This window comes from Myotis nattereri (assembly GCF_964212035.1).
Source record: "Myotis nattereri genome assembly, chromosome: 2".
In the NCBI taxonomy this organism is placed as follows: domain Eukaryota; kingdom Metazoa; phylum Chordata; class Mammalia; order Chiroptera; family Vespertilionidae; genus Myotis; species Myotis nattereri.
Genome location: NC_138076.1, coordinates 105,070,673 through 105,095,343, shown reverse-complemented (window position 1 = coordinate 105,095,343; position 24,671 = coordinate 105,070,673). Strand labels below are relative to the sequence as shown.

At 43.6% G+C, this 24,671-nt stretch overlaps 1 protein-coding gene across 1 annotated transcript in view; it reads right to left on the bottom strand.

Annotated features, from left to right (window-relative positions):
* The window catches only part of FREM2 (FRAS1 related extracellular matrix 2), a gene marked incomplete at its 5' end in the record, with an annotated part of 325,864 nt that overhangs the window by 172,751 nt on the left and 128,442 nt on the right, over positions 1–24,671 (bottom strand). Inside the window, one exon of the mRNA XM_081083504.1 lies at positions 575–700. Within this exon, the coding sequence (XP_080939630.1) occupies positions 575–700 (126 nt within the window). The remainder of the gene's footprint in view (positions 1–574; positions 701–24,671) is intronic.

Genomic DNA, 24,671 nt, shown 5'->3' with positions numbered 1-24,671 from the left:
AGCATATATTACTTTTTCTTTTGCATCCTTAGAAAGTCTACTTATTTTCCAGAATATTAATAAATATTAAGTTATATTATGAACATATTAATAAATATTATGTATTAATTTTAATTATATAAAATCACCTTTCAGAGGATACTTATACATGAGCAAAAAAAATATTCTGAAATTTGATTGCAATGAGTTTCAAACTAGTATGAAATTAATTTTCTTTCATACTAGTGATTTCTTTGCCTCTTTTTGTTTTGTTTTCTCTTTTAATAATTACTACCGTCTACTTCAGCAGCCTTGAGGGGGAGAATGAGGGACCTTCAATTTCTTATAACCCACAAAGCATTGAACAGTAGAGTAAGCAAACCAAGTGAAAAAAATATTTTTGTGTAAGAGGCAGCAGAGTCCTTCCAGATCCTCTTAGAGGACAATGGTGAAGAAAGATTTCTGATAACTGCTTTTTTCCCCTATGGAAATTATAATTATAAAATATGCCTCTCATGGCATGATGTTATGTTGCCAACATGTTAAAGATGCTTATTTTTATCTTTTGGGGGGGGGGGCGTGTATTTCCAACTACCTTGTTGTGTATAACAGATCACTATCAACTCCTGGCTCACATCTCCACTTCTCCTGATGGGAATGAATAGTTCACCAACATCTTCCTCAATGGAGTATTCAGACTGGGGAATAAATACAGTTGGTTCTAAGGAGAAAACACAATCACAGTCATTGTTTCTTATCGCTGAAACAATTCTATGCAAATTAAAATTTCTCTAATGATTGATTTCCCCCATTGGATATTCTTTTAGAATAATACAGTGTGAGGAGAAGGAAGCAGCAGAGGGGACAAGTTGTTATACAGCATGCAGGCCTTGGACTAGTGAATTCTTAACCTAGAAATAAAAGCCAACATTGCCTTTATCTTTATTTTTCCTCAATTAATAAATGCTGTTGACATGCTTCCTTTGAAATCCAACTTTGTTCTTAGGACACTAATCAATACCTTTCAATTAAGTAGTCAAATTTTAGAGTTGGAAGAGACCTAAGACGGTATTTTTGCTCACCTCTTACTTTATAGATGAGGAATCTCAGACTCATAGAGTTGAACTTATTTGTCAAGGAATCTTACTGGTAAGACAGGATTAAAACTGAAATCTTACTAAGTCTACTATATTTGTTCTTCTAACCCCAAATGTGTTCCTTTTAAATAGTTAAAAAATAATAATCCACTGTTCAACACTTGGTTTCTTTATTTGTTTGTTGTTTTTAAAATAGTAGTTCCACCAATCAGAACATATACCCCTATGTTCATAGCAGCATTATTTTCAATAGCTAAGATCTGGAAACAGCCAAAGTGTCCATCAGTAGATGAGTGGATAAAAAAGCTGTGGGACATTTACAGAATGCGATACTATGTAGCTGTAAAAAAAGGATCTCTTACCCTTTGAGACAGCATGGATGGACTTAGAGATTATTATGCTAAGCAGGTGGAGAAATGCTAAGCCAGGTGGAGAAAGACAAGTATCATATGATATCACTTATATGTGGAATCTAATGAACAAATAAACTGATAAGCAAAATAGGTCCAGAGACATAGAAGCATTGATCAGGCTGACAGATCTCAGAGGGAAGGAGGGAAGAGGGTGGAAAAAGATTAACCAAAGAACTTATATGCATATATGAATAGCCCATGGGCACACACACTAGTGAAATGAAGGCTGGTGTGGGTGGGACCTAGGTGGATGGGGGGATAAGGGGTGAAAATAGGGTACATCTGTAATACTCCCAACAATAAAAATAAATTAAAAAATAAAGACAATGAAGTTTGCCTCAAAAAAACTATAGCATTTCCTTTAGCATTCATTAATGTATTCATCAGGCATAAGAAATAAGTTTGTGGTTTATTTCTTCCCCTGAAGAAATAACAATAATAAATAGTATACAATATTATATTTATACTAGTGACTTGGTGCACGGATTTGTGCACATTGAAAGGAAATTAATCAGAAGGTGGCCGGTGGGGCGGGACTGGGTGAGATGGGCCGGACACACCCTGAAGCCAACCTCCTGCAATCCCTCCCTTGTCAGGTGCACCTGGGGTGTCTGTGGAGTGAGCAGGGTCCCTCTGGCAGGTGGGGTCCTTCAGCCTGGCCTGCAGGGATTGAGTTGAAACTGGCTCTCCGATATCCCCTGAGGGGTCCTGGAGTGCGAGAGAGCACTCTGCAAAGTTGCTGTGCTGAGTGTCTGCTCCCAGTGTGCATCATACCTACCAGCCAGTCAGCTGGTTGGCCGGTCACTTAGCTTTTTATATGTATAGACTAGAGGTCCGGTGCACAAAATTCGTGCACTGGGGAGGTGGGGGTGGGGGTGTGTCCCTCAGCCCAGCCTGCACCCTCTCCAATCTGGAACCCCTCGGGGGATGTCTAACTGCCGGTTTAGGCCCTGTGGGATCGGGCCTAAACTGGCAGTCAGACATCCCTCTCACAATCCGGGACTGCTAGCTCCCAACCGCTTGCCTGCCTGCCTACCTGATTGCCCCTAACCGCTTCTGCCTGCCAGGCTGATCACCCCCTAACCACTCCCCTGCCAGCCTGATTGATGCCTAACTGCTCCCCTGATGGCCTGATCACCCCCAACTGCCCTCCCCTGTCAGCCCAATCACCCCCAACTGCCCTCCTCTGCCACCTTGGTTCCCCCCAACTGCCCTCCCCTGACAGCCCAGTCACCCCTAACTACCCTCCCCTGCCAGCCATCTTGTGACTGTGGGCGCCACCATCTTTGAGGGCTTGGCAGTCAATTAGCATATTCCCTCCATATTGGCTCTGGGCGCCACTATCTTTGAGGACGGGGCAGTCAATTAGCATATTCCCTCCTTTTTGGCTGTGGGCACCGTCATCTTTGTGATGGCATGAGGGTCAATTAGCATATTCCCTCTTTATTAGATAGGATAATAAGATTCAATAATTCATTTTAAGGTATATAAAAGGTTACCTAAATAATAAAAATGGCATAAATTATTGAAAAAAACACTGTTCCAAATAAAAGTACATTTAGTTCAACAACACAATTAGTTCAATAGTTTGACATGCTAACCCCCAAACAGATTATGTTGGTATTTGCCAGGGAGTCTGTTTCACTGAAAGTCTCATATATACACAGAAAATTATTTGTGTTTTATTTTTTATAAAGTAAGCTACACTGCTTCTGATATTACAAAAAAGAACACTGGAATCATGAACACAGGCCCTCGAGGTCCATGTTCCATCCTTCTCCACCCTGCCTTGTGCCCCTGAAACTGAGTAATGTGAACCACATCAAAGTTTCCTTTGTGCTCTGGCTTTTGGTTTGGTCAGTCAAAGGGGAACACAGCAGGACTCAGAGGACTGTGCAAGAGCAAAGAGAGGTTGCCATTCATTCTTCTGGTTATCCTCAGGATTCCTCTGTGGAAAGTTACCAGTGGGGTGATCAGGGGCAGTGCAGGCCTGCTCACTGGCTGGCCCCACCCCTCAACACCACCTGCTTGCTGGCAGGCCCCGCCCCCTACTGCTGCCCGCTCGCCGGCTGACCCCATCCCCCGCTGCCACTGATGGAGTGGTAGGAGCAAACTGGAAGACAATAGATGTGGACATTACTTTCAAGTTTTGCTTTAAATGGGAACAAAGTGGTATCTAGAGAAATATGTTTTCTTATTTATTTTCAAGATGAGTTTTAGTAAGGGTAAAAATTATTCCTACTATTATGAAGTAGGATTTTATCAAATATAAAATTTCAACATAGAAATTGTCATAAAACTTCAGTAAAAAAATTATACAAAGTGCCAAGAAATATTCAAATCAAGTATGCAATGAATCTCCATGACTTACAGAAATTAACTCTGGTATTACCTTGGGGTTGGCAGTTCTCAGGTTACTGTATGACATTAGTATGAAATATTACATAAAGTTTCATTTTTTTATTAAACTTCCTGGTGGACTAAATGTTTGTATCCCTCAAAATTCATATGTTGAAGTCCAAACCTCTAACAATGTGGTATTTGGAGGTGGGGCCTTTGGGAAATAATTAAGTTTAGATGAGGTCAAAATGATTGGTAGGGGAGGGTGGGGGTAAGGGGAGAGATCAACCAAAGGACTTGTATGCATGCATATAAGCCTAACCAATGGACACAGACAACAGGGGGGTGAGGGGCAATGGGCGATAAGGACACATATGTACTACCTTAATCAATAAAGAAAAAAAAATAGAAAGTTTTTTTTTTTAAATGATAGGGCCCTCATGATGAGATTAATGTACTTTAAAAAGAGGAAGAGTGAGTTCTTTCTTTCTCCAAGCACAAGCACTATAAAAAGGCCATGTGAGCATATAGCAAGAAGATGGCTCACTACAAGCCAGGAAGAAGCCTCTCATTAATAACTTGGTCATGGACTTTCTGCATCCAGAATTGTGAGAAGTAAATGTCTGTCTCAGTTTGTGGTATTTTGCTCTAGCAGTCCCAGCTGACCAAGACAGAATTGATCATATATAATATTTATTCTATATTGCTAATCTAAAGTGGCCATATTTTTTTTTTTTCAAGTTAGTAACTCAGAAAAGTTCCATGTATGGGATTTTAGTATAATACCTTGAATACCTGAATGTTGGTTTCTCCTACATTATGGCTCATGCAAGTTTAATTAAACCAGCCAGGACTTCTTGTTAGTGTCAATGGGTTTAAATTATAAATAAAGAAGAAATCTGGGTGTCTAGAGCTTGCTGTTAGTTCTGGAATCTACTCCTCTACTTGGTCTAATAGAGGGTAAATAGGTCTAGCAGCAAATTTAGGTCTTCTGTTGACTAATTTCTGGCAGAAATGTGTGGTCTGTGGGAGAAAAACTAGAAAAGGAGAGATGAAGAAAGACTTTCCTGGTAGACTTTCTAATAAACATTATTTTTCAACCCCACTTTATATATATATATTAGAGGCCTGGTGCATGGATTCGTGCACATTGAAAGAAAATTAATTAGAAGGTGGCTGGCGGGGTGGGACTGGGCGAGATGGGCCAGACACGACCTGGAGCCAACCTCCCGTGGTCCCTCCCCAGCCACCTGCACCTGGAGTGGTGCCAGTCTGACCTCCCCCTCAGTGGTCCCGGAGTGTGAGAGGGCATTCTGCAAAATTGTTCTTCTCGACAGCTCCTGTGTTGAGTGTTTGCCCCCTGGTGGTCAGTGTGAGTCATACATACTGCTGGTTGGCCAGTCAGCCAGTCACTTAGACTTTTATATATATAACTAGACGCCCGGTGCACAAAAATTTGTGCACTCAGGGGAGAGCGGGGCCCCTCAGCCCAGCCTGTGCCCTCTCGCAGTCTGGGACCCCTCAGGAGATAACGATGTGCTGGCTTAGGCCTGCTCCCGGGTGGCAGAGGGCAGGCTCAATCTCTAGGTGCAGCCCCTGGTCGGGCTCAGAGCAGGGCTGATTGGGGAGTTGGGGCGCCACCCCCTGTCATGCACAGAGCAGGGTGGATCGAGAGGTTGCGATGACACCCTCAGTCACACTCAGGGTAGGGCCAATTGGGGTTTTGGGACACCGCCCCCTGTCACACTCAAGGCAGGGTCGATAGGGAGGTTGCGGCGCCACCCCCTGTCACGCACAGAGCAGGGCCAATAGGAGGTTGGGGCGCTGCCCCTTGTCACTCACAGAGCAGGGCCCATCAGGGGGTTGGGGCGCTGCCCCCGTCACTCACAGAATAGAGCCGATAGGGGAGTTGGGCACCGCCCCCAGTCACACACAGAGCAGGGAGGATCAGGAGGTTGGGGCGCCATACCCTGTCACACTCAGGGCAGGGCCAATGGGGAGGTTATGCCTCTACCCTGTCACATACAGAGCAGGGCCCGTGGGGGGTGGTTGGGGCGCCGCCCTCTATCACTCACAGAGCAGGGCCGATCAAGACGTTGGGGCGCCACCACTGTCACACTCAGGGCAGGGCCGATGGGGAGGTTATGGCTCTACCTGCCGGGAGCGAGTCCATCCTTGCTGTTTCAAGGGACCTGGCATTTATGGCATACTGTTCTTAATATGTTTGCTCACCTTCTTGGAACTATGTGTTTTAACTAAGGTCTCTGAGAAAGGTTGTTTCCCCAGGTAGGGATTTTCCCCTCAAGTTAGGGAGGGAATAAAATCTCTTAACTAAGTGCCAGGTGGGTAATTAATCACTTTAACTACGAACAATCATGCTTAAGCTACATAATCTTTACTCCCTGGAATGGAGATAAGAAACGCCCTAACCTTTGGAATAGAGATTGATAGGATTGGAATCAACTGGTATAAATACAGATGTAAGAACACAGAACTTAGAACACAGAAAGAAGAGAGACAGAAATTGGCACAGAACCTACACAGAACATTCTCTAGAGACAGAAGAACTTCACTGGAGAGAACATGGCAAAAGATCCTGGACAGAAACTGGCCTCAGAACCTAGAGACAGAACCTAGCGAGAGAACATGGCAAAAGATCTTGGACTGAACCTGACTACAGAAATTGGCAAGAGAACCTGACTAGAACCTGGTGACTGAACCTGGCTGGAGAACCTGGACCGAACCTGGCTGGAGAACCTCGCGAGGGAACATGGCTACAGAACCTGGCTGGAGAACCTACAAGAGAACATGGACACAGAACCTGGCTGGAGATCCAGAGCAGAACCTCTCTGGAGATCCAGACCAGAACTTGGCTGGAGATCCTGGCTAGAGATCCTGGCTAGGCTGCTGATCAACTGAACGCTGTCTCCGTGTCATTCCTTCTTCGCCGACTCCGTCCACACCTTTGGGGACCCCTGGACCCGCTGGGGTTGGACCCCAGCATCTACCCTGTCACACACAGAGCAGGGCTGATCAGGGGGTTGGCGCACCGCACCCTGTCACACACAGAGCTGCAGGGCGATCAGGGGTTTGGGGAGCTCCCCCCTATCAGGCACAGAGCAGGGTTGATCATGGGGTTGGGGCGGCTTCCCATGTCACAAACAGAGCAGGGCGGATAGGGAGGTTGTGGCCCCGCCCCCTATCACACACAGAGCCGCAGGGTGATCAGGGGGTTTGGGCACTGCCCCCTGTCAAGCTGATCCCGGTGCCAGGAGGCCTTGCGGCTCCGCTGATACCGGTGCTGGGAGGCATATTACCCTTTTACTATATAGGATAGAGGCCTGGTGCATGGGTGGGGGCTGGCTGGTTTGCCCTGAAGCGTGTCCCAGATCAGGGTGGGGGTCCCGTTGGGGTGCCTGGCAAGCCTGGGTGAGGGTCTGATGGCTGTTTGCAGCTGGTCACACCCCCTTCAGGTTGGGGGTCCCCACTGTGGTGCCTGGCCAGTCTGGGTGAGGGGCTGAGGGCTGTTTTCAGGCTGGCAGGTGACTGAAGCTCCCAACCGCTCCTCTTTTTCTTTTTTTTTTTTTTTTATTCTGGGCCAGCTTTAGCTCTGCTCCAGCTCTGAGGCCTCTGTTGCTGAAAGCAGGTATCTGGTTTGTTTGGGCTCTATAATCGAAACACTGTTTCAACTCCAGCTCTGATATCCCAGCTGGCTGAAAGCAGGTTTCTGGAGTTTGTTTAGATTCTATATTTGTAACAATGTTTCAAACTGCAAGCTCAGAGGCCGGCAGCAGCGGGCCGGGAACATTGGCTTCCTCTGTCACTGAAGCAAGCAAGCCTCATGTTCGCTTCAAGCTGCCTGGTTGCTGGCCGCCATCTTGGCTGGCAGTTAATTTGCATATCGCCCTGATTAGCCCATGGGAAGGGTAGCGGAGGTATGGCTAATTACCATGTTTCTCTTTTATTAGATAGGACTAGAGGCCCGGTGCACGATATTCATGCACTGGGGTATGGGGTTCCCTCAGCCAAGCCTGCCCCTCACTCCGGGAGCCCTCAGTGGATGTCCTACTGATGGCCACAGTCTGGCAGCAGAGGCTCGGTGCAGGCATCCCGTGTGTGTGTTTGTGTGTGTGTGTGTGTGTGTGTGTGTGTGTGTGTGTGTGTGCTGGGGCCTGCCCCCAGCCGTGCCACATAGGCTCCAAGCAGTTGCCGCGTTTGTGTGTCCACTGGTGGTCTGCTCCCAGCCACATTGGAAGCTCAGAGTTGGCTCTGTGTGTGTGTGTGTGTGTGTGTGTGTGTGTGTGTGTCTGCTGGGGGCCTGCTCCCAGCCACACCCTGGACGCTTGGAGCAGGGGCCTCTCTCTGTTGATTTCTCAGGTTCCTGGCCTCCACTGCATGTTGTACTCTCCCTTGAGCTGTGGCCAGGGTGGGACGCCCTTTCCTGCTGTGGGATCGCCAGGGCGACCCAGGGACAGGTGCACAGGGGGGCTGGCTGCAGGCCACCCTATCCTGCTGTGGGATCGCATCAGCAATCCCATGGACAGGCAGGTGCAGATGGATGGGGCTGGCTGCAGCCTGCCCTATCCTGTTCGGGGATTGCAGCGGTGACCCAGGGGCAGGCGCACACAGGGGCTGGCTGCAGGCTGCCCTTTCCTGCTCTGTGATTGCTGCCGCAATCCCACGGTCAGGCGCACACGGAAGCTGGCCGCAGGCCCCCCTTTCCTGCTGTGGGATCTCCGGTTGCTCACCCCTGGCAGGGGCAGCCAGGGAAGAGGCGGGCGCCTGCCTCTTCCCTGCCCCCTTCGGCTTCTCCGATCACCGGCAGGGGGGCGGGCAAAGGCAGCTGGTTCTCTGATCCAGGGCCAGGGGCAGTGCCTCCTGGCTCTTGCCTGCCGCCTATGTTTCCAATCACCATCCTTCCCCTATGGCCTCCCATCATTGCGCCTATGTATGCAAATTAACCGCCATCTTTGTTGGCAGTTAATTTGCATATCACCCTGATTAGCCAATGGGAAGGGTAGCGAAGTTACGGTTAATTACCATGTTTGTCTATTATTAGATAGGACTAGTGGCCCAGTGCATGAAATTCGTGCACATCAAAAGAAAATTAATTAGAGGAAATATTTTAATATTGCTATTTGCCCTTTCTCTATAATATAAGTGTAAGAGATGAAAGAAAATTAGTAAAATGTATATGAAAATCTTCCTCCTGTCAGAGTCTGGGGCACACCGCAGGACCCAGAGTCAAGTCCCCACCCACCCGCATGCAACTTGAAATTGCGCCAGACCCAGACCCAGCTGGCCCCACACCCATTGGGCGAGATCCAGACCCGGCTGGTCCCACCCCCATCAAGCCCCGCTGGGTGGAGGGGTCCAGCCTCAGGGCCCCTGTCAAGCCCCACCGGGTGGAAGGCGCAGCCTCAGGGCCCCTATCAAGACCCACTGGGTGAGGGGCATGGCCTCAGGTCCCCCTCAAGCCCGGCCAGGCGGGGGTGTGGCCTGAGGTCCCCCATCAAGCCCTGTCAGGTGGAGCATGCAGGCTCAGGTACTCCGCCCCAGCCCGGCGCTACACAGCCTCAGGTCCCTGCTAATCACTCATTATGGCTCATTACAAAACCCCCACCTCTGCTGTGGGTGCAGCCATCTTCTGTTACAGGAACCCTGCCTCTGCTGTGGGCGCAGCCATCTTGTGATGGTATGATGGAGTGAGGGTCAATTTGCATGTCACCTCTTTATTATATAGGTCTAGAGGCCCAATGCACATTCGTGCACCAGTGGGGGTCCCTCGGCCTGGCCTGCAGGATTGGGCTGACACCGGCTCTCCGACAATCCCTGAGGGGTCCCAGATTGCGAGAAAGTGCAGACCAGGTGGAGGGACCCCAGGTGCACAATTGGGACCAGGGAGGGACACGGGAGGTTGGCCAGCCGGGGAGGGATCGTGGGAGGGCTCCAGGGCATATCCAGCCCATCTCGCTCAGTCCTGATCGGCTGAACCCCAGCAGCAAGCTAACCTACCAGTCAGAGCGTCTGCCCCTGGTGGTCAGTGCACGTCATAGCGAGTGGTTGAGCGGCCTTAGCATATCATTAGCATATTATGCTTTGATTGGTTGAACAGATGACTGGATAACTGGACACTTAGCATTTTAAGCTTTTATTATATAGGATTATAGAACCTTACATGCAGAGTGCTTCAAGTACACATAGCTTTTTATGTATAAAGTCCTGAAAAGTAGCATTCTTGTATTATCCTTAAAAATGATTAGCTAATATGTATGGGGTTCTTATTATTTGCTAAGCCCTAAACTAAAAACACATTACATGTATCAGCTAGTTTTTTCTTACCAACAACACTTTCAGGTAAGAACTATTATGACTCAATTTACCTCTGAGAACATGAGGTACACATGAAGGTTAGGTGGTAGTGCTGAGATTTAAACCCAGAAAATCTGTCTCAGAGCTCAAGCTTATAATCACTATGCTCTACTCCTAAAAGAAGAACACTCAGGGTATCAGGGAGTATTACTCATGTCAGAGAAAAATAAAAGGTAAATTGAGATTATAAAAGAGAGATCTAAAGTACTGCTAGAACAGAAATGGCAGGTACAGTAGAAGAAAAAAGGAAGCTAGAAACAAATGATTTGAGAATTCTTTTAAAGACCCAATGTGTTTCAAATAACTGTACATATGTATATTATATGTTCACATATGTATACTATATGTTCACATAACTGTACATATGTATATTATATGTTCACATAAATCACAAAAGTATTATGCAAAAGTATATCGTATGTATAATATATCCTACCTATAAGAGACAAACATGGTAATTAACCATAACTCCTACACGCTTCCCATTGGCTAATCAGGGTGATATGCAAATTAGCTGCCAACAAAGATGGCGACCGGCAGCCAGGCAGCTGAAGCAAACAGGAGGCTTGCTTGCTCCAGTGAAGGAGGAAGCCAAGGTTCCACACCTGCCGCTGCTGGGCTCTGAGCTGCACTCTAAAAAACAATGTTGCAATTATAGAAGCTAAACAAACCCCATGCTTTCAGCCAGCCAGCGGAGCTTCAGTTGCAACAGTGTTTCAATTATAGAAGACAAACAAAGCCCAGATACCTGCTTTCAGCAGCCGAGGTCACAGAGCTGTAGCCGAACCTCAGGGCTAAAGCCGGCTCTCAGCTCCAGTGACAGCCATAGAAGGTAAATAAATCCCAGAATTAATAAAAAGGAAACAGAAAAAAAGGAGAGGTTGGGAGCTTCAGTCACCCACCAGCCTGAAAATGGCCCTCAGCCCCTCACCCAGACTGGCCAGGCACCCCAGGGGGACTCCCAACCTGAAGGGGTTTTGACCAGCTGCAAACAGCCACCATCCCCTCATCCAGGCTGGCCAGGCACCCCAGTGGGGACCCCCACCCTGAAGGGGATGTGACAAGCTGCAAACAGCCATCATCCCCTCATCCAGGCTGGCCAGGCGCCCAAGTGGGACCCCCACTCTGATCCAGGACACCCTTCAGGGCAAACCAGCAGGCCCCCACCGATGCACCAGGCCTCTATCCTATATAGTAAATGGGTAATATGCCTCCCAGCACAGGGATCAGTGGAGCTGCAAGGCCTCCTGAACCCGGGATCAGCGGAGCCACGAGGCCTCATGCCCCGGGATCAGTGGAGCCGTGAGGCCTCCTGGCACCTGGATCAGCGGAGCTTCCCAGCACTGGGATCAGCGGAGCAGCGAGGCCTCTCAGCACAGGGATCAGCGGAGCAGTGAGGCCTCCTGGCCCCTGGAGCAGCGTGAGAGGGGGCAGCGCCCAAACCCCTTGATCGCCCTGCGGCTCTGTGTGTGACAGGGGTGGGGCCACAACCTCCCTATCTGCCCTGCTCTGTTCGTGACAGGGGAAGGCGCCCCAACCCCCTGATCGTTCCTGCTCTTTGCCTGACAGAGGGGAGCTCCCCAACCCCCTGATCAGCCCTGCTCTGTGTGTGACAGTATGCGGCGCCCCAACCCCCCCATGGGCCCTGCTCTGTGTGTGACAGGGGGGAGCTCCCCAACCCCCTGATCAGCCCTGCTCTGTTCATGACATGGGGGAGCTCCTCAAACCCCTGATCGGCCCTGCTCTGTGTGTGACAGGGTATGGAGCCCCAACCCCCATGATGGGCTCTGCTCTGTGCATGACAGGGGGCAGTGCCCCAACCCCCTGATCAGCCCTGCTCTGCGCGTGACAGCGGTGGCGCCGCAACCTCCCCATCGACCCTGCGTTGAGTGTGACAGGGGGCGGCACCCTAACCCCCCAATGAGCCCTACCCTGAGCATGACTGGGGGTGGCATCACAACCTCCAGATCTGCCCTGCTCTGTGCATGACAGGGGGCGGTGCTCCAACTCCCCAATCGGCCCTGCTCTGAGCCTGGCCAGGGGCTGCACCTAGGGATTGGCCTGCCCTCTGCCACCCAGGAGCAGGCCTAAGCCAGCAGGTTGTTATCTCCCGAGGGGTCCCAGACTGTGAGAGGGCACAAGTGGGGCTGAGGGACACCCCCCAGCCAGTGCACAAATTTTTGTGCACCTGGCCTCTAGTATATTAATAAAATTACAAAAGTATTATGCAAGAGTACATATGTACATACATTAATATGTATACAGACATAATACCTGAATAATCTAATCTAATAAAAGAGAAACATGCAAATTGACCATACCTTCACTACGCCCCAAGCCACGTTCACCAGCCAATCAGAGCGACTATATGCAAATTAACCAAACCAAGATGGTGGCCAGCAGCCATGGAGCTGGAGCAAGCAGGAGGCTTGGTTGCCCCAGCGATGGAGGAAGCCAAGCTTCCCACCTGCTCTGAGCCAGCTGGGGCCTCCGCTAAAGGCAATGAAGTTTTGATTATAGAAGATAAATAAATCCCAGATACCTGCTTCCAGCCAGTCTCCACTGGGAGCTTGGATGGCTGGGGGCCGTGGCCAGCCTGAAAACGGCCCTCAGCCCCTCACCTAGGCTGGCCACACCCTCATGGGGTGAGGGTTCCTGTTGAGTGGCTTGGCCAGCCTACAAACAGCCATCAGCCCCTCACTCAGTCTGGCCAGGCACCCCAGGGGACCCCCACCCTGAAGGGGCTGTGGTCAGCCAGCAAACAGTCATCAGTCCTTCACCCAGGCTGGCCAGGCACCCCAGCGAGGACCCCTACCCTGAAGGGGCTGTGGCCAGCCTGCAAAGAGCCATCAGCCCCTCACCCAGGCTGGCCACACCCTCATGGGGTGAGGGTCCCCACTGGGGGCTTGGAAGCCTGCAAAGAGCCATCAGCCACTCACCCAGGCTGGCCAGGCACCCCAGCAGGACACCCCTCTCTGAATGGGGTGTGGCCAACCTGAAAACAGCCCTCAGCCCCTCACCCAGGCTAGCCAGCACTCCAGCGGGGACCCCCACCCTGAAGGGGATGTGACCAGTCTGAAAACAGCCCTCAGCCCCTCACCCAGGCTGGCCAGGCACCCCAGTGGGACCCCCACCCTGATCCGGGACACCCTTCAGTGCAAAGCACCCATCCCCCACACATGCGCCAGGCATATAATAAAAGGCTAATATGCAAATTGACCCTAACAGCAGAACGACTGGGAATCACTGGTCACTATGACACACACTGACCACCAGGGGGCAGACGTTCAATACAGGAGCTGCCCCCTGGTGGTCAGTGCGCTCCCACAGGGGGAGCTCTGCTCAGTCACAAGCCAGGCTGATGGCTGCTAGCACAGCGGTGGTGGCGGGAGCCTCTCTGGCCTTCTCAGCAGCGCTAAGGATGTCTGACTGCAGCTTAGGCCTGGTCCCTGCTGGCAAGTGGACATCCCCCGAGGTCTCCTGGGCTGCCAGAGGGATGTCTGACTGCCAGCTTAGGCCCAATACCCCGGGGAGCGGGCCTAAGCCTGCAGGTGGACATCCTCTGAGCGGCCCCAGACTGGGCTGAGGGACCCCCCGCCGAGTGCACAAATTTTTGTGCACCAGGCCTCTAGTATAATATAAAATACTATGCCAAATCTCATTAGCACATTAGATTGAAACTGCAGTAGTCTCTAGGAAGTTGTTCATGAGAAAGCAAGGGTTATAGTATAAAAATAGTAAACTCCACACTACGTAAATAGAAACACATGGGAAAAAATGATAGCAGGGTCATCCTCTCATACACTAATAGTGGTCATTTCCACGAGTTAGGACTACAAATGACAGCTATTTCTTTAAATCTTTAACTTTTTGAAAATGAACTTGTGTTACTTTTATATTTTCAAATTGGGTTCCTTACTCTTTATTATAAAAGATAAAGATGAATAAAGTTAATGCCTGTTTTTAGTTAGTCATTGTGACTATATAGTAATGAGTATTTTTATTTACAACTGCTATCTTTACTTTTAGGTTTAACTGTGCTGTAACTTAGGCCAAGAAAAAAGACTTCTATTCTCAGAAATAAAGTAGTTGTAGCTATATTTGAAAGTAATATTCAAACTGAACTCTTTTCAATTATACTGAACAAATTAAAAAACAGACTGCTAAAAATCGAATAGAATAAAATATTTTTTTTTCTTTAACAGAACAAAGCAAGGAAAGAAAATGCAGTGAATGGATAAAGGCACTGGGTGTTTATTGTTTTTAAAACATTTGCTGCATTCATAAACAACTGGAAGATATTCCAGTACACCTTCAGGCTACTATGGTGCCATTTGACTGTCCAACAAGTGGTACTGAGTACAGACTTTGTCACTGATATTTTTGGAACTTGGACAGTTCTCTTATACCTCTGAAACTGACATAGTAATATTGGCTAATTTCAACAGGGCCTTGAAAAAGAAACAGATGAAAGTAATGAAAACATATCTAAATAACATGTGTTACAAGTTCACATCAGGATACCATGAATTCCAAAGATTATTCTTTAGTACTAGGCAAACATGTTAGTTAGAGAGAATCTATGGGTAATTTTTGTATCATTAAATGTTTTTCTTTTGTAAATGTAGAAACTTTCAGAAAGTTTTAAATCACTAAAAGAGTTTTATTTTGTGCCACTCTTTTTTTTTTTTTTTTTCGTGTATCAACCTTATGGTGCCAGAAACTGTGTGCTATATTTTTAACTAGTGTTTTGTTTGTGTGCTTGTTTTCAACAAAGGATTTTTTGTTTCTCATAGGATGATGACTCATGCTTCACAATTATAGAGTTAAAAAAGAAACAAGCTTTGACACTCAATGAAGTTGAAGCTCTTGCATACTGTTTTTAAATTATTTATTTCTCTGTCACGAGTTGCAGTTGACTATTATTAATTCTGGACCTCAATTTTGGCAGGCTCATCTCAAAATATCAGTTAGCCAGTGATCTCCTTTGTCAACACTACCAATGGTACAGAAATTTAAAAACAATAATTAATGTTGGATTTCATATAATAGCCTTTGTCTTCTGAATTCCATCTCATAATATAGGTTTGGCTCACTCAGCAAATAAAAGTCTGTCTTTTCTTTGTATCAAAAGATTATGGTTCTTGAGATATAAGTCCTACTTTTTGCCAGGATACTATATTTATTCTCTACTAAATATTACATAGCATTAACCCAATCTGACCCCACAAAAAATGACTACAGAGATCAAATATTTAATTCACTAGTTCATAGCTATAATCTGATATCATCAAGATATCAGAATGAGCCCATTTTAATCAGAAGTTTGCAGTTACTGTAAGTGTACAAACTAAACAGTTGCAATAAAATACTTTAAGGCTTTAAGAACTATGCTAGGCATCTGTACTCAAATATCTATATTCAAGGTTGTGTTCTCTTAATAATGTACATAAAACTCAATTTACTCTGCTTAAAAATCACACAAAGTAAAAAAGGAATGGGATTTTTATATCAAATAAGTTTTAGCTCTTACATATTTTATTTTTAAAGGGAGTGAAAATGTTTAATAATAATTAATATCTATATGCTTCTAAGACTGAAGAGAGATGACATAATTTCTGACAGTTGGGGGACCTAAAATACAGAAAGTTAAGTATCTTTACTCTAGGTTAGATACTTCTCCCATGGGTGTAGATTAGTCCCTTATCATCACACATTTCATTTTGTATTGCTAATTGTACAATTAGTACAATGTAATCACCTAATTATATAACCCTTCATGGTTAGTGTGCCTTCTTCCCCAAGCACTTGTATCCCTTGCTCTTAGTAGAATTCCTGGCATGTAGCAGATGCTCAATAGACATTTATTGAACATACATTTCTTGATTATTTTCCTAGAACACTTTTTTTTCACCTACACTAATATCTTTGAGGCTTGATATATAAAGAGAAATGATAGCAGAATAAAAAGAGAAGAAATTACTTTGTTCTTACATTTTTGTTTTGCATATACAAGAATAGGTAAATAATGCAGCTGTGGCAAAGTATGCTGTTTATGGTTTGACTCTGGCACTTATCACCTGGGGGACTTTAGAGAAGTAAATTTTGTGAGTCTAAGAGATTCTATTTGAAAATTGATATATAAATTGCACAGTTCTAAACATAAGACTTCAGTGAGATAAGTTGTAAAGTTCCTAATGCCTGGTCTAGCTCAGAATGGGTTTTCACACAGGACCGGACATTAGCATTATGACTATCTTATCCTTGACCTATAGAATAACCTATTTGAACTTCATGATATGAACAAAAAAGGTAATCTGTTATAAATCTAACCAACAGTAAATTCAGAGAGTGATGAAATTATAAATTCTTAACTGGGCAGGTCATAAAGTTATATACCTGTAGTCACACCCCAGGTATATAACTTCTTTAGTAAACGGATTATCGTTTCTTTAAGCAATCCCTGTCCATTGTTTCTGTGCATCTGTGTTAACATACCTTTGAAATGCCTCTTTTTTCCAGACCCCTCAGAAACTTAAGATCACATAATCTTGTTAATTATCCTGTAATCCAATTCCTACATTGCTTTTTCCCACCTTCATGCAATCTTCCATTCCCTCTGTAATTTCAAATGTATAAAGGAAACTGCAAAACTGTTATTCTCTGTAGCATTTGAAATCTTGCTTCACAGAGATCAAATATTGTCATCAGTTTGGCTCAAATGAATTCTTATAAAAATCCTCTGCAAGTTTAAACACTTACTTAATGTAGATGAGAGGATTCTGAAGAAGCCCATCCAGGACCACCTAACAGTCCAGACCTGGTGCTAGTACCAGCAGGAGCCCACTGTGCCTCACCAACTCCCTGCTTCATATTAGGTGAATTTGGTAGAGTTTTCTCTCAGAATCTCAAACCTCCTTGCTTTAAGTAGCAGGTACTAACTTTATTTGAGCTGTTTTTAGAAAATCCTTGAGATGGATAAGGGTTGAGAAAACCAAGGAAAAGGAGAGGAAAACGGGGTGCTGTTTTAATTTCAGTTTTTTATTGAATTGCTTACTGAGAGTCTGAACAAAATCTTAGCTAGTTAAATGAGAGACCCAAAGAAGAAGGAAACTTGTTTCCACAACGCAAATTTTGAGTATTCTTGTGTAATTTAGAATTTTTGTGGGGTTGGCTGAGGAAAAATTTCCTCTAGGACATAAAGCAGTTCTATAGAGATATCCAACAGTTTTGACTCATCTGGAGAAATGCATATAAGGACTGGTTTTCCCAAGAAGTTTCTTCAGACTCTGCAGATCTTAAAGAAAAAACGAAAATTAACACAGGAAATGTGCCTCTGAGGCTGACAAGCCTCCCATTGATTCTACTGCAAGATGGCCATGATGAGGATCCTTTGACACTTCTAAATTAACCTTTTGTGTGCATGATTAGGAAAAGCTGGCTAAAAATTAGGCAGAAAAATGGAAAACATATTTAGTGAGTCTCTTGAGGCTTCAAAAACAGGATTTAGATAACTGGATCAACCTATGATGTTATTTAGATGTCAACCCAATTCTCTGAGGTATTAAAAATAATTGCCCTTACTTCAATAGGTAGAAGGCCATTTGACACTTGATTTGTCAAGGACAAATTTAAGTTGTAAATGCCTCCAAAACAAAATTGTGGATCCAATTGTTCTTTATAAACTAGTGAGTTTTCTCATGGTTAAAAGGTTCCTGTTTTAGTCTGTCGGTGTATTTCTATATGTGTATGTTGTAACTGTGAGATATATATATATTTTTTACCGCTGTATGGTATTATCAAATTTAATTTAAAGGTGAGTGTTTGAAAGGATTGGGTATTTTAAAATTCTCAGAAATAAAACTAGGGGAAAAATGAGACATATGTAATACTTCAACAATAAAGAATTTAAATTAAAAAAATAAGAAACTAATTCAAATGCTTTTCAAGTTCATGTGATCAAAAATTTATCCTTAGTATATAAAAGCTTTTTAAAGTATGTTGGTTTAAGTAGAACAGACATGTCTTTCAAGTTATCAATATTAAATATAATGTTATATTTTACCCATTTTACAAAAATAAATCCATGCTAATAGTGGAATTTGATGCTAATTGTTTACTTCTTAGTTTTTATTAGATATTCTGGTTTTAAGGGTTAGAATCTCAATATATGTAGGAGTAAATTTGCAGTGTTTCAGAAAGGTCCCTGAAACTCCTCAAAATATTTTTTTATTTATTTTAGAGAGAAAGGAAGGGAGAGGGAGAGAGAGAGAAACAGTGCTGTGAGAGAGAAACATCTATTGGTTGTCTCCCAAAATCACCCCTACCAGGTATCAAACCCACAACCTGGGTGTGTGCCCTAACCTGGAATCAAACTCTCAACCCTTTGGTGTAAGGGACGATGCTCCAATCAATTTAGCCATATTGGCCAGGGCTCAAAATATATGTATTTTTAATGTTAAATTGCATGAACGACATTGTAAAATAAGTGATAAACAACTTCTAGGGTATATTGTATGTTGAATGAATAGTTGGGGTAATTGGAAACCCAAGATGGCCACTTGGTTCTTCCAGGTTCCCTGGCAAACCCCACTTTTTGTTTTTGTTTTTTTTTTCATTCATTCATGTATAATAGTGCATTTAAGCTGGATTTAAATGAGGTAAAGGAACTCCTACGATGTCATTATTGAAAGGAGACATCTTTAAGAAAATGCTGAATAGGTAATCACTTTTCACTGTGAGCTCCCAGGAGACAAAGTTTTTAAAAATCATTGACTGCCACCTGGAGCTTTGTTTATTGGAATTGACATGAAATAAAATAAAAAAGCCCTCTTTCCAACCTCATTCAAAGGGACCTTATCAGATATTACTAACTAATCCATATGCAGCTAAACTTCAAAGGGTTAAATCATGGATTCACATTAACCAGGAATGGACATCTATCTACTCCATCTCTGACACTCACCTCAACCTACAGTGAACACCAAGAATTCCTGTAGGATGAGAAGCCACTGACATCAGAGGTTGACTGCTATCCTAAGACATCAACAAGGACTCTATATCTATGGTTTGATGATGAACTCAGAAGCTATTTTGTTTGATTACCTTTACCTATCTGCTAATGATATGAGTCATAATAATAGTTAGTATACTTGTTCTTTGATTTTTTTTCTATACAATCCAACTGTTAATGATTATTGAAGCTACATAAAATAACTGTTAATACTCTTTTTATGACTTATGTAAATGTTATACTAGATACCAAATACAGAAAAATGAGACTGATGGCAAAACTCAGATCATGATATTTTACAGGATAAAATGATCCAGAGTCTTTTTTGTTATGAAGGCTATAAGATCTGACTGCCTTCCATTTCTCTTTTGGGGAAAATTTGGCCTTAATTTACAACCCATGGTTATGGTATTACCCCTTCCACAGTGGTCCACTGTTTCAACAAGACAATGTTGATACTGATAATTCCTAGGAATGAGCCTTCCTAGCACTGTGAGACCACACTATTCAATCAGAAAGTTGGTCATCAGTTCATCCTATGAATTTATTTATGACCAAAAGGGGAAACTGTAAATGAAAACCAGGCTCTATAACAAATATTACCAAAAAGTAACCTCACAGGTAGATCTGATCATAAATTTCTACCTGGGCAGGTCATGGTGGGTAGTCACATCTTAGGCACATAACTTCTTTAGTACAATGATTATCTTTTCCTTAAGCCAGCCCTGTGCATTGTTTCTGTGCATCTGGGTTAACACACCTTTGAAATGCCTCTTTTTCAGACCTTTCAGAAACTTAATGACCATGAAGAGAGCACATGATCTTGTAACTATCTTGTAATCCAATGCTCACCTTGCTTTCTCCCACCTTTATGCAGTTTTCCTCACATTCCCTTCTTAATTTCAAGTGTAAAAATAAACTGGAAAACTCATTCTATATAGCACATGAGATCTTGTTTCCCAGTATTGTCATCAGTTTAGCTAAATAAATTCTTATAAAAATTCTCTACAGGTTTGGTTGTTTCTTATGCTGATCCTGGGTTTCAGTTTAAAAGAAAAGTATGAGGAATAGCAACCTGAAATTTCTCATGGAAATCTGTTGTCTGCTTTTGATCGCAGTCCAGCCTAGGTATAGAGGAATTTTTAATGGAAGACAATTATTACTATTTAATGGAATTTCAGAGAGTGCCCACTCCCTCAAATGAAGAGTAATTTTACCTATCTCTGCCAATATTAAAGAAAACCAAATAAAACTAAACTTGTCTTGAGCAGAGACTAAAGGATGGATCTATTTCTCAGGTTCCTCATACAGAAAATGAGTTAAACACTCAATGCTCTTTAAAACCCCTCTCAACTTGAACTTATCTATGTGCACTTGTAAAGGATGGAAATTTTGGAATCAAACTGAAACAAGGGAGGATAACAACACCATAGAGAAGGGCAAAAGAATAAGGTAAAGGTCATGACAACAAGTAGCAGATTTTCTACAGGTGTGAATCTGGGGTCCACAAACATCCTGAAGCATGGGAGGTATGACAAAGAGAAGTTAATATCTCTGCTCAGGATCTGTTCTCTTCTTATCCTAGTTTTTCCTTTTTGTACTACATACAGTCTTTTATTTATGATGAAACTGAATTTAATGATTTACTCAATAAATGACTAAACCCATTTGTCTAGGAAGTTATTGATACTCATGATCATGGAAGAATGGTCCATTCCCTCTTCAGTGACATCTCAGCGTTTTGTTGAATAATAGGAAAAGCCTCTTCTCAGTTTTCTATTTTTATGCAACAAAATATGTATATTCTAGAAAAAAATGTGGGTTTCCCAGCCCCTCCAATAGTTGGCCTGTGCCTGGATGGTCCATGCTTGATTGGGAGGGGCAAATATCAGAATGACTGTGACAGCTGCATGTGGCTGTTCAGGAGATTTAGCTCTACTTAATTAATGGCTCCTAGGGCAGTCAGGGATGAGGATTAATGTACCAGGCTCTCATTAATGTCTGTTATTTGAGGTAGGCTGTGTGTGCTCTTGCACAGATAAAATAGGAAAACATTATAACTAGACCCAGTCTTTAAAGATGGGTGGACTCTATTGATTATAGAGCATGGTTTCCAGTTAGAGAATCACAAATATCTGGAGGCATGAGAGGTATTACAGAGCATTCGCATGAGCACTGAGTATTGCCTCAGGCTAAATAAATAAGCCCCCAAGTGTATTATTATTTTTGCAGTGAATATAGAAATTTATGTATTGAATAAAATTCATAGTCATTGAAAATTTTTACCTAAATCACAAATATGTAATTTAAATAATATAAATGGAGAGATAGAATTACAAGAGTATAATTATGAACATGTGAGACTCCAGGACATATGCATGTCTGTATATGTGTCTGTGTATGTGTAGAGGGTTTGTGTTAAGTAATTTTTTGGTCTTAAATTTGTGAACCAATGTTCTAAAACCTGTCACATATGAGAGCACCCTATAAACATCAAGTAAAGTGGCTAAAATGGTACATATGCCTACAAGGTAGTGAGGCAAAAAAGGCTGAATGAAAAAATGTATATAATGTGTTAAACACGATATGTGGCACATAGTACCTGCTCAGTGAGTTTCAATCATCCTTATCAGTACCAGTTATGATTATGTAAACTATTGGGAAAAGGATGTACTTGCTTGTAATTATATAAACTGGCAAATAAATGAAAACAGTTCCCTGCCCAAAGTAATGCAAAGTTGTTTATTCCATCTTCTTGCTCCCCTAACACATTGTTCATACGTTGCTATTCCACATCACATTTTGTTGTAATCACTTATTCACAGGTCTCTCTTTTCCAGTAGACCATATGATCTTTGATAAAAAGGATTGTGGGAAACTGTTTATTGCCTTCACTATCTGATAAGCATAGACAGAGAACTCCCCGAAACCCCCCGAAGGCTGGGTGCCTTTGAAGCCCTAGCAAAGCTCGGAGCTAGGCGCCACCTCTGTTTGTCCAGACAGTGGTAGCTGAAACTACTCCCCCATTTATTATTATGTAAATCCTTGCTGATGGCCTAGTGTGCTTGTTACTAGGGGGTCACCTGCCTAAGGGCTATGCTATGGGTGCATCCCAGGTCAATAAAAGCTTGGTGAGGCCTGAGCACTGGGGAAGTCCTTTGGGACTTGCCGCCTGGTCCCCCAATATTGCAAAAATTATCTCGTGTCTTTTTCTCTCATTTGTTGTGCGGCTCCTCTTTCAGATACCGAACCCTACTCCACGTAGAACGTGGAGGGAGTCTTACTCGACAAGGATGGTATCTTATCTTTGTATTCCTAATAGGTAGTGTAATCAGAACAAGTATGAGCTGGATACATTTGTTGTTGTTGTTAATCCTCACTCAAGGATATTTTTTTCATTGCTTTGTAGAGAGAGTGGAAGGGAGGGAGGGAGGGAGGTGAAGAGAGAGAAAGAGAGAGAGAGAGAGAGAGAGAGAGAGAGAGAGAGAGAAACATTGATGTGAGAAAGAAACATTACTTGGTTGTCTCATGTATGTGCCTTGACCAGGGCTGGAGATCAAGCCTGCAACCCAAGTACATATCCTTGACTTGGAGTCAAACTTACAACCCCTCAGTGTGCAGACTGATGCTCTAACCACTGAGTGAACTATACCGGTCAGGGTGGATACATTTTTAATGCATATATAAAAAAAAATTCAAAAAATATACTGGAATTAATACACAAAGAGAGAGAGAGATTATAGGCATAATGGTTCCTAGGGCTGGTGAATTTACATGTGAAGAATTACAAGAGAGTTTAGAAAGAAATTCAAAATTTTGAGATAATTGAGAGAGTGATCATTTGTGGAAATAAGAATTATTTAATCTCTTAAAATAAAATCTAATATTATATTTATATTAGAAATAATATTTTTATTGTGCTTTATATTTTATAGAACTCTTACATAAGAATACTACAACATGAGAATAATTTTTCTTATTTTGTGAACCAAGAAACTAAACAAAAGCTGTTTTGTTTGGTTAAGGTCATACAACTAGAAATGGTAGAGTTGGGAATCAAACCCAAGTCTTGTAATTTCAAGACCAATGGTCTTCAACAAGTCATGGAATGTAGCAGGTATTATGTAACACTTATCAGTTATTATGGGGATGATCATGGCTGAGAATGAAGAGGGCTGAACTTCATATAGAAAATTCTAAGATAACTTAGATAGTCAAAACATGAAATAAAATTATGGAAAAGTTTTACTTTTATATAAGGAACTAGAGGCCTGGTGCGTGAAAATTCATGCACTTGGGTGGAGTGGTCCCTCAGCCCGGCCTGTGCCCTCTCTCAGTCCAGGACCCCTTGGGGGATGTCCACCTGCTAGCTTAGGCCTACTCCCCAGGGTTTCAGGCCTAAGATGGCAATCAGACGTCCCTCTGGCAGCCCAGGAGCCCTTGGGGGATGTCCGACTGCCGGCTTGGGTCCAGAGCGGGCCTAAGCCAACAGTTGGACATCCTTAGCACTGCCAAAGAGGTGAGAGAGGCTCCTGCCACTGCTGCTGCGCTTGCAGCCATCAGCCTGGCTTATGGCTAACTGGAGGTCCCCCTGGGGAGTGCAGGATGTCCCCCTGGTGGTCATTGTGTGTCATAGTGACCAGTCGTTCCACTGTTAGGGTCAATTTGCATATTACCCTTTTATTATATAGGATGTGTGTGTGTGTTATTGTGTATATATATTTTGTTTTTAAAATCCCACTTCTCAGATCTTTTATGGGTATAGGGTGTTGCTCTGCAGTTATAAATAGGAAGGCACAGATGAGTTTAAGTGTCTTATTCCTTATAGTAAAGTATGGCAATTATACCAATTAGAAAATAAAATATCAAGAAATGACTTTAAACAAACTAACAAATAAGCCAGTTTATACAAATTAAAGCTCTCATGGGCTTTTTAAAAAGAGAGAAGCTCTATTAGGCTAGCACTTAACCAAAACTCAGAAACAGAAGAGAATTTAATTATTTATTCCTAGTTAATACAGGAAAAATTAATGTGACTAAATGCTAAGTGTTCCTTAATGAAAATTATAAAAGTAATTGAACTTAATATTTATTAAAGGCAGAAATGTTAAAGAAACAGAGCCAGAGAGTTTCAGTTCTCTTATCATCTCTCTTTAATTATACTCAGTTTTTTAACCCAGAGGTTTCCACACACGTCTCCATTTCATGTATTCAGTAGATTGTATCTTCATAGAACATTTACTAGTAAGAGTTTTCTGACTGATAAAATAAAATAGGCTGGCAGTTTAAAAGAAAGTCACATCTGGTTTCTGATAGGAGTTCAGCTTTAGAAGAGTCTTTCCAAGCTTTTTATAAATGCCAGCCTTCAAAAAGCCAGTCTACCTTTTCCCTTTTTTTTTTCTGACTGCATTGAGACAAGCCAAGACTGTAGATATATAGCAGGAGGAGGGGAAAGGT